Source organism: Rutidosis leptorrhynchoides, unplaced genomic scaffold (genome assembly GCF_046630445.1).
Source record: "Rutidosis leptorrhynchoides isolate AG116_Rl617_1_P2 unplaced genomic scaffold, CSIRO_AGI_Rlap_v1 contig579, whole genome shotgun sequence".
In the NCBI taxonomy this organism is placed as follows: domain Eukaryota; kingdom Viridiplantae; phylum Streptophyta; class Magnoliopsida; order Asterales; family Asteraceae; genus Rutidosis; species Rutidosis leptorrhynchoides.
The window spans coordinates 27,936-39,219 of NW_027266800.1; the positions used below are offsets into that span (position 1 = coordinate 27,936).

The 11,284-nt window shown below is 31.9% G+C and overlaps 1 protein-coding gene and 1 pseudogene across 1 annotated transcript; both read right to left on the reverse strand.

The window, feature by feature from the left end:
• Nucleotides 1–501: 501 nt before the first annotated feature.
• Nucleotides 502–4,617, reverse strand: LOC139884629 (uncharacterized; annotated as a pseudogene).
• A 5,044-nt stretch (nt 4,618–9,661) lies between these two features.
• On the reverse strand, nt 9,662–11,043 carry LOC139884632 (short-chain dehydrogenase RED1-like). The gene is made up of 3 exons (XM_071868645.1): nt 10,701–11,043; nt 10,418–10,577; nt 9,662–10,004 (listed from the first exon to the last, which is right to left on the reverse strand). Exons 1-3 carry the CDS (start codon nt 11,041–11,043, stop codon nt 9,662–9,664), a joined length of 846 nt encoding a protein of 281 aa, XP_071724746.1.
• Nucleotides 11,044–11,284: the final 241 nt, after the last annotated feature.

The window sequence follows — 11,284 nt, forward strand, 5'->3', positions numbered from 1 at the left end:
CTTTAGAAAACTTTAAAAATATATATATATAATTTTAGAATTTTTTTAAAAAATATAGTATTTGAATAATTGAGATATTTGAATTTTTTACGCATATCAATATCATTAATCCTAATATAAAAATTATCTTTATTTTATAATTTTAATCTTTTTCTTTTCCAATTAAATTAATAATTGTATGTGTTGTAAAGTTAGTGGAGAGATAAAAATGTGAAAAAATGCATTGATACTCTCAAAACGTTAATTATTTAAAGACAAAAAAAACACTAAAAACGTCACCTATTAATATACGGAGGGAGTAATATTTAACCACTTACGAAAAAACATAAAATACTAGACCAAACATGATCAAGACGCATGAATATATAGCGTAGGAAAGGCACCCTTATTTATAAGTGGCTCTAACCTTGCAATTAGGTTGCAGCTGGACCACATGATTAATTACCACAAACACAATTAAGGCCACATGAATAAAATATAATGCTGGGAGTAATTAGAACTTCAACCTAATTGTGCAAATTTTCTCATTAAGATATAATCCTTGATAAAAATAGGCATATGGTACAATATTGCCATCAAGGTAGAATAACGACCAGATGAGATCCACGGTGCTGGCTTCTTCCTGAGCGCAGCTGATACTGTTTCCTTCGCGAGCACGTCAGCAGGGGTAGATTTGGTATTTTGCGAGAAGTGTGCACTAATCTCTCGTATTACATCTTCAAATGGCTTGTATAATTTCCACTCATGAGGGATCTTGTTAGCAGCAGTATTCCCATGGCTTGTATAATAAACATAGCTCCAGGAACAACATTAATCACATCTACACCAAGTACTTCAATTCCAATCTGCATGTTCATTTTGGATATTTTATAGAAAATAACAAGAATTTTAATTTTAAATTATAATATATATTATTTTTAAATTTTTTTTCATTAAATTATTATTCCTCATAAAATTCGATTATATTTTTTTCCTATTTTTAAATAAAATGGGCATATATTAGTTTCGAACAATAGGAACAACTAAATTGATTAGATAATTATAAAAAAAAATATATATTAGATGCAATTATAAATTTTATTATGAAATCAAATCTTGATATATAATTTTTATCTTTTGCTATGTTTATTATTTTTCAAAACAAAATAAATTTTAAATTTGACAGGATTGTAGATTTTAAAATCAAATCAAAATAATTATAACTGATATAAAGTTAAAATAATTTTATTTTAATATAATATTTTACATAAATTTAATAATATTTAATAAAAATAATTATTATATAATTTTTATATAATATATATTTAAATTATTATTTTTTAAAGGTACAGACTTTCCGTCCAACGGACGGACCCACCTAAATGTTAATGTAAAAAATGACTAATTAAAAATTAATTGTTGCAACTCCCAATTGAATTTTGTGCCACGTATGTTATATACTCCCTCTTGACTCTTTTGTATTTCGGTTTGTCTCTTGTATCAAGAAAATATATTATTTCTAATCCACTTTAAGTATCGCGTGATAAAAATTGACGAATCTTAAAAAAGATAATTAATGATGTGAAAATTACATGTCTGCCAATAATTTATTATTCCAAAACAATAAGTGTTTATGAAAATAGAGTAATTATTGAAATTAATATATATATATATATATAAGAGTAAGACTGAAAAAAATAGCTTAAATATACATGGATTTCATAAAACGACACTTGAAGTGGACCAAATCAAATTGCATCACACGAAACTTAAAGCGAATCGGAGAGAGTTGTATTTTTCTTTCTATTATTATAATTAATTAATTATACCATATTTGAGAAATCTGAATACTAAAATGATCATATGTTATATATATATATATTTGAAAGGTATGTTTTATATAATTAATTAAGCAAAAACTTATGAAAGTATTTTTCATTAGGATAACAAGAACAAATTACCATTGGTAATATATTTTTTTTAACTTTTTTTTATATATATATTTAAAAAAATATATTTAATTAATATTAATAAATATATATATTTTTTTAAAAATATATTTTAAAAAACTTAAAAAACATGTATTAATAATATTTAATCTCATGGAATAAGTGAGTGCATGAACGACAGTTTTGGATGCAGTATAAACACCAGCCCACGGACCAGGAGCCATTACCGAAACACTTCCAATATTCACAATCTTTTCTTGTTTTCTAGAGACCATGTGTGGAACAACTTCTTGCACCATCCTTAGCATGTCTATGTTATAAATAAAAAATCAAAACATCACATATTTTAAGACGGAAGTAGTAATTAAATACGTTGATAAAATTTCAATCCTAATAATGATAGAGTAGGAAAAAAAGAATAATAAAAAATTTCTCCAATAATTTATGAGTATATATATACATCTCTCTGCGCTTTCAATTTTCTTTTTTAATATATCCTAATACATAATCTATCCATTTACTCCTGCACGTAGGAGTCGAATCCCAAACTCTCAATAGAAGAAATATTGAACCATTAGTTGGTAAAAGTGGGAGATTTTTAAATCATAAAACTCCGTTTGATAGTCAAATTGAAATGGATTGAATTAGATTTAATTGGAATGGATTCATTTTTATCCAATTCCATGTTTGATATACAATAGACTGGATTGGATTAGACAAGATGCAAAATACTAATATACCCATTATGGACAAAAACCTCTCATTTTTCTTGTGATAAATACAGTTTTGATTTTGATAAAATTAAATTATTTAAATATGATCATCTGTACATCATCTCAGAAGCCATTTTTGTAAAACATATATTTTAAATTTCCGATTTTATTAATTAATATAATAATAATAGCTTAAGCTATTCTTATTCTCTCCATCTTCTTCAACAAAACGAAGAACGTCATTTTTGTCTTCTTTAATATACCAATAGACAGTGATGGACCATGTTTGTCTTCCTCAATTTACCAATAGATAGCGACTGACCGGTAATTGAACCTCGCCGATGGTGTGGAGATGGTGACGAAGGTGGGGATCGTAACTTTGAGGAATCGGACCGTCGAGTGAAATTTCGATCAGAAAAACAACTCTTCCCGCGATCCAGAGCTCCACTGTTTGAAACGCCACTTCGAATTGGTCACATGGAATTGCTTCGTAGTTAGGATAGGCTTTTCCGGCAGCCGTTTCGGAGTACGCGCGTCGGTGACTCATGGATAAGCGAATCGGAGGTGTGATCCCTGCAATCGACGCCGGCGACAGTTCGGTGATGGACAAGGGCTTTGCCGGCAGCGTCGCCTTCTCGAGCGGCTCTGTTAGAATCAGCGCCGCTGTTATGTATGTCGACGGAGCGGATCTGTGCCTCGGGGCCATTTGATTGGATAATTAGGGTTAAAGTCTCCTTGTAATATCTTAAAAAAGACAAGGACACAGAGGTAAAAATGATGTTAATCCAGCCCAATTCCATGCTTTTAGGCTGGACTAAATTTTAACAACAAAGGAGTTCATGAGACTGATTTGTTAGTCCAATCCATCCTTTTCGGCTGGACTAAATTTTAACAACAAAAGAGTTCATGAGACTAATTTGTTAGTCCAATCCATTCCTACTTTTTTCTATTAAATACTGGATTAAATTAAATAGTCCAATCCAATCCTTATTATCAAACGAATCCTTCATGAGGTATTTCCAAATTAAACTTGCATAAATTGCTAGAATTAAAATACATTACCGAAAACATTGGTATTGAAAGTGTTTTCAACGGTCGATAACGGGACTTCTGCTACAGGAGCCACACACAATACGCCAGCATTGTTGACCAAAACATCGATCTTCCCAAACTTTTCAACAACATTCGATACTATATTTGTAATGCTCTCGTCAGATAACACGTCGAGTTCTTGTAAGAGAAATCTAGGGTCGTGTTCGAGGTCCGACATGGATTTGAGTGACCTGGCCGTCGCCACCACCCTACAATCGCTGGCTGCAAACGCTCGAGCAAGTGCGTGGCCGATACCTCCCTACGAACATCCTATGATTAGTGTAGAAAAGCAGTAGTTGCAGTAAATGGAATAACTTCATCGGAAGTCTATTTTCTGGCAAGACAGTGACTGAAATACTCAAAACCAGACCACAAACTTAACTATCCTAATCTAATTTTTTTGTAGTGAGAAAGGCTTTAATAACTACCTCTAGGAGCAATTCCTAACTTCATTATCAAGTATTAAACCTGTAAGGAAGAAGATTAAAGAAGAGAAAGCTGCAAACAGTAATGTAAAATAGAGATTCGACTGTAAAACAGAGATATTGAATAAAATTTTGCTTTTTTTTTCTTTCATTAGTTTTTCCGGCTGCTTAGAAGCATATTTATACTAGCATTCTACAAAACCCTATTTTAATTTGTCCTAACATGCCACCAGCTGGCGTTCTACCATTAGACAAGAGAACCAATGTCTCGGAAATGAAAAGGACATAAAGCATGATATCCTTTTTCTGTCACAAGCCGTCAGAATTAACTTTTAGTTAAAAACGAAAAACAAGCATGGTAAATGCAGCTCTGTTACTACTCTTCTGATCCTCCACTAAAGATGCCATTGTCGTCTTCTTCTCGGAAACATGCAAGAGATCTTCAACAAAAACTTCCATTCTTCACGTGTTCAGATTTTCAGAGTGTTGAGTTTCTTCTTCACCAAGCTAACATTTTTACAACATTTGTATCCCTTATTTCTTGACAGCAGTAGTTGAGAAAGCATTCACACAAGTTCTTCGGGTTATTCTCACAAAATAAGACGCGTCTAACAGGGCAATCATCATTGGACTATGACGTGCTCTTGACACAGTCAAATGAACAAGTCACAGGTCGACTGTTTCATTTGACATTGACGCTTAAAGTGTCTCTCTACCTTGAGTTAGCATTAATGTAACAACAATTCAAAAAATAAATTTAAGACGCAGAAAATCCTAATTTACCTACAGACTGATGAACCCTAATTACTAAGACTTGAATGAAACATAAATTAAATAGCCGATATCTACTCCTGACAGCATTGCTAACAAAACCCACAAAGACTTATGCATCGTAGTTTCATTCTAATTTGATTCAAGACGAGTCGACCTAGATAAACTCTAATGTAAGACTGATGAAATACTCACAAATTAACACGCCGATATCGGAACTTAAGATGATCAGGAGTGAAACCCCCATGGTTCTGTTGTCCGCCGAGTTGATTTATCTGATCAATTTCCCGGTGGATGCTCGTCGTCTCTCCTTTCTCTGTGCGTGTTGACTTCCATTTGACCCCTGGACCAGTCAATTAAATCTCTACATTCTAATTGATTCGGTTCGTTTTTATCATACAAGTACGAACTGGTTTGATCGTCAATTACATTAAGTTGCACGCTGAGATGAGTTTCGGTCTTCAAATCGACTTCTGTCTCAACCGGTTTAATGCCACCAATGATCCCGGTTCCGTCAAATACATTAATCAAATCAATTTCTTGATTTAGTTTCAATCTGGGATGAGTTTTGACATGAATGCCAACTTCTTTCCCAATTAACTCATCACAATGGTTAATCTTACAGTAATTCTCGTCAATTTTGTTTAAGTTAGGACTGGGATGAGTTTTGTTAATCAAATTAACAACTTCTTTCCCTGTTGGACCGTCGGTCCAATGAACCAGAAATTGTTTTTCACCAATTTTTGATACATAACCGGCATTGTCTCGAGTTTCATAACTGGGATGAGTTTTGCCTTTGACAGCATCTTCTTTCCCGATCAATTCATGGAATTGATCTCCGTCAATCTCATGGTTTTTAACAAGATTATTGATCTTGTAATCTGATGCACTGATTCGGTTTGCTCTATACGCTTGCTCAGTACACACCTCAAGTTTTTCTTTGTTTACATTGTGCCCCCCATACTCGGAATTGTCTTTATTTTGGACCTCGTCAGCTGATAAGTTCAAAACAGAAATTTTCTTCCGCCTTTCATCAGAGTCCTCAAACTTTCCTCTTGGCACTATTGACACCTTGAACAACTCTGTTTCCAGTACAGTTCCCAGTTTCTTCAACATTCTATCAGCCACCGTTTTAACAAATTGTAACTTCAAATGTGCTCTTCTTTTCCTCAATTTTCTTCTTGCTTTTCAGTGAAGCCATTAAATTTTCAATAACCTCCATAATAATAAGGTTTGAAAAATAACTATAGTCTACGATTATCACTACTGGTTTTGGGTCACTAACATTAAACTTCATTATTATATATTGAGCTAAGGATTTATCCTGAAATTGGATCGATGAAGCTAATTGAGTTCATGGAAACGAATTTATAGTGCAATCATGTACTGGATATTAAATGAGAAAATAATCTATTTATTTTCCGATTACGTACTCTTGTGCTGAAAATTTAAATGTTATGATCATCAGTCTTGATTCACAAATTAATAATACCAGACATTTTACGTGTACGTAATACATAATTAAATGCTAGAATTATATATATATGCTCCTACACATTTACATTACATATGGTTTCTCATGATTCACGAGCAATAATGTACGTACTTAAAAGAAAGATTCATATTATGTTTGTCCCTGATAGTCGATCGATGCCGCATTAGGGTATAGTATAGGATTAGAGATTTCTTTGACTTAGATCCTACAATTAATTACCGTAATTTGGAAATACTTCATGAAATACTCCGTTATAGATCACTCCCATATGCCATTTTCCAGTTCTTGCTCTAATTTTTTTATACATCTACTGTACATTTTTTCATTGAACAAATTGCAATCCTGGAAAGTCGACCCCATGACCTCCAAGGTAAGAATCCATCCAAATAACCACTAGGCCAACAGGTCCCGATTATCTAATGATCTACATTAATTAAGTTTAAAAAGAATTTATAATTATAATTTTTTAATTCTCGGATCTCTCCAGTCATATAGGGAGTGTCACATAAAGTATGTGATTTTTTTTGGATCGGAGGGAGTATACCATATTCTCACTTTAATTTTAAAATAGAATTAGGATTAGCTAAATCCGCAAGAAGAACCTCCATCGGATCATGTTGGAAGTGTCCGCCATGGCTTTCAACATTAGAGGCGAGAATACGAACATTTTCCTCCAATAACACATCAAACTCTTGTAAAAAAAATCGAGGGTTTGTGTTGAGGTCCGCCATGGATTGCAATGACCTACACGCCGTCGCCACCACTCTACAATCGCTGGCGGCAAACACTTGAGCTAGCACTACTGGTTTCTTTCTGGTTACTCCACTATACTCCATTCTTATTGAGCTAGTATATCCTGAAATTGGGTGGACTTCTGGGAATGGATTATAGTGGACACTGAATGAGAAAATGATCAATTTTTATTTTCCGAGATGATCACGTAGACTTGAAAGGTGATGGGGTTGCTTGGTTGCTCTTGTGCTAAAAATTTGAATGTGATCTGTCTTGATTCAATAAAATTTGAATGTGTGTCTTGATTCAATATTCACTAATTAATACTTCTAAATCTGAATGTGATCTGTCTTGATTCAATAATTAATACTTCAAAATATTTTGTTCTCATTTCAACTATATACGAAGCGCTATAAAATTTAAAATTCAATAATGTCATCAGTTGGATGTTTATTTTGAGATTTTAAAACAAGTATGTCTTATATATAATAGCGAGATTTTTCTAATTTTAAATGTGTTTTAATTACAAATTCAATTATCGAATCAACATCTGACATATGGAGTTTTATGACTGTACAGTAATTTGACACATGTATTTTAGAATTTTGAGTTTAATTAAATTTCAAGTTATAATTTTAAATCAATGATATTATTTTTTTCTTATTCTAATTAGGAAATCAAAACACTATAATAACATAATGATTTCTAATAAAATTCTGCCAATTATTTTTTTCTAATATAATAATTTTATTCCTAATCAATTTCCTATCTATTATTTAAAAAATTATTGCTAACTAATAAAATTCATATATTTTTTTTCTATTCTAATTAAAACGGACATATTTTATTTTTTCTATTTAAATGGGCGCATTATTAAAAAAAATATTCCTAATTAAATTATAATATATATTACGACCTCCGTCCCAAAATAGATGCAAATTTTTCAATACAAATTGCATGTAAAAATTTGCATCTATTTTTTTGGGACGTAGGTAGTATTTTTTTTCTAATTTTTTCATTAAACTATTATACCTCAAAAAAATTCGTTATATTTTTTTTTATTCTTAATTAAAATCGGCATATATTATTTTTTAAATAATTGGAACAACTAAATTGATTAGATGCAATTATAAATTTTATTATGAAATCAAATCTTGATATATAACATTTACCTTTTACTATGTTTATTATTTTATGTTTATTATTTTTGAAAAAAAATTAAATTTAATAGAATTGTAGATTTTAAAATTAAATAAAAATAATAATAACTGATATAAAGTTAAAATAATTCTCTTTTGATATAATATTTTATATAGATTTAATAATGTTTAATACAAATAACTATTATATAATATTTTATATGATATACATTTAAATTATTAATTTTTTAAGGTACGAATTTTCTGTCCAACGGACGAGTTTTCACAATATGAAAACTGTAACGCATATTCTAATCTAGCTAGTGGCTTGTTTATTTTTTTATTGAAGTTGAAAAGTTTATTAATTAATATTCTTTCATCTCGACATAATTTTTAAATTATTAAACATATTTTGATATAAAATAAACATGAAATTCATTTATTTTGAGATAAATGAAAAGGTTAAAAAACCTTGAGATACGGAGGGAGTAGTTATATGTATTCTCCATTTGCATATCAAACTTGTTCGTTATTTTATTGCAAATACTTTGATATGATTCAGAAGACGACGATCGCGTGAGTTTGTTGTGTTTTTATTTGTTTCTATCAATAATTACAACTCGTTATAATTGCGCAGAAACCAGCCCAACTCCCTGTTATTAATCAATTTATGAGAAAACTTACGGAGAAAACTTACAAAATGTCCTCCGAGTCAATGCCTTGCTGGACTAGTTCCGTATAGAATATGCTCTTTATTTATTTATTTTTATGGAAAATTAATGCTCTATACTCGTTAGGATAGATATCCTGGTCTTGGATTCTCCGTTTTCTAGATTTAGATCCTAGAACGAGAATCACTGTAATTCAAATAATCGCAAAGTACTTGCATATTATGCCCTATTCTAATTCTCGCTTTAATTTCATACGACTACATCTACTTAAATCAGAATTATAGTTTATATATATATATATGTATGAACATTGCTTTTGACATGGAATTATACTAGGAGGTTTATATTAGTAGATGTCCGTGGCTAAAGCCTAAAGCCTAAAGCCACAGGTTTGTATTAGCCTAAAGTCTAGGATCGATCTCCAATCATATAATATATGAGATGATCATCTCACTTTCATTTTTGAATAGAATTAGGAGAGATCAATTGATCCACCAGCCATATTTCCAGGATCTCCAGCTATTAGCCAAATCCTATATCCTTGATTATTATTAGCACGAATCTTGTTTTATTTAATTAATGTAAAGTTAAGGTTACAGAAAAATGTAACTAAAACAAGTAGTACAAGCTAGATTTTTATTAGTAATTCATTAACCATATGTGATGAAGGAAATCCTCTGGTAAATAAAATGATATCATTTGTGAGCGTGCATGGCTCTGCCGATGAGGAAATCTTTGACAAAGATTGGCAAATGGTACATGATCGCCATGATAGTTGAGTAATTACCAGACGAGTACCATGCTGGCGATTTCTCTTTTAAAACGACAGCTACAGTATCTTGTGCGAATACGTCGGCTGGAGTTGCTTTTGTGGTCGCAATGAACTCCACTCTCTTCTGAATTAGGTCTTTGAAGTCCTTGTACAACTTCCAATCCGGCATCGTTTTGTAATTGTTCGCCGCAGATGGTCCTATGTTTGATCTGATTACTCCTGGGACTACGTTTGTCACTTGTATCCCCAAAAGGTTCAGTTCAAATCTACATATATAAATAAATTATTCAAACATTTTTCACTTATTCAACTATGTTGTACGTAGCTTTAGTATTATATATTCATGCAAAATTTAAATGTTGGCCGTCCAGAAATCGGGTATCTTATACCAGCTATTGTACAATAATCATGCACTCGCATATTAACATGATAAAATGCGATTGACCTACTATATAATCCATGAATCTTAAACGTGTGCTAGATAAAAAAAAACTCGGTTGTTAAGGTTCCTCGCTTTGGAGATATGGGGAGGGATATCGTAGTACGCAGCATTCTCTTTGTAATTGTGCCAAAATTCGCCCTACTAAATATTGACTAAAATACTATTTTGTAATATTAATTCTTAATTATATATGCAAATTAAATATATATATAGGATTATGAAAGATATATATAATACCTTAAACTATCAGTGAGAGAATGGACAGCAGCTTTAGAAGCATTATAAGTTCCACCCCATGGTCCTGGAGCCAATGCACCTATACTTCCAATATTCACAACTTTGCCACTCCTCCTTTCTGCCATGTGAGGAACCACTGCTTGAATCATCCTCATTGGCCCTACAATCATACTAATTAATTACATAATTAACTAATTAATTACATGTCGTTAACTGTTATTTAACTATATTAGATCTAGCTAGTACGTAGACATCGATCATGAGGGAAGAAAAGATCGATTACCAAAAACATTAGTATTGAAAGTATTCTGAACTTGAGACAAAGGGATTTCGGCAAGCGGGCCCACACACTGGACTCCGGCATTGTTGACCAGAATATCGATCCTTCCGAACTTCTCCACCACGTTGGACACCACACTTTCCACACTTTTGTCCGATATGACGTCCAGTTCTTGCAAAAAGAACCTCGGATCGTGTTCGAAATCCGCCATAGCTTTCATAGACCTAGCCGTGGCCGCGACGGAGCACCCTTTATTTGCGAAAGCACGTGCCAGCTCGTGGCCAATACCCCCAACGGAACACCCTGTGATTATCACAACTGGTTTTTCGTTGACTATGGATGCCATTAGGAGAATTTAATTAATGGTGTGATCAAGTCGGGCTTATTAATTACAATAAAGAGATATGTGAGAAACTAATTTAAGGGTATTTAAAGAGGATGACTTAAAAGAGAATGTGAATGAAGCATAAACTTTGATTATCTTTTTGTTCGGAAACATTAAATGAATAGTTTAACTATGAAGCGTAGAAATTGTGCTCAATGATATGCCCCGATTGTATTTTAGATTTAAAAACAAGTCGATGTTT

What these genes read in the sequence shown, in the direction of transcription:
- LOC139884632 (XM_071868645.1), bottom strand. Translation starts at nt 11,043, where the DNA reads ATGGCATCCATAGTCAACGAAAAACCAGTTGTGATAATCACAGGGTGT. An exon ending in TTTCAATACTAATGTTTTTG is followed by an intron (nt 10,578 to 10,700) that starts GTAATCGATCTT and finishes GTATGATTGTAG; the next exon opens with GGCCAATGAGGATGATTCAA. An exon ending in TCTCTCACTGATAGTTTAAG is followed by an intron (nt 10,005 to 10,417) that starts GTATTATATATA and finishes TTATATATGTAG; the next exon opens with ATTTGAACTGAACCTTTTGG.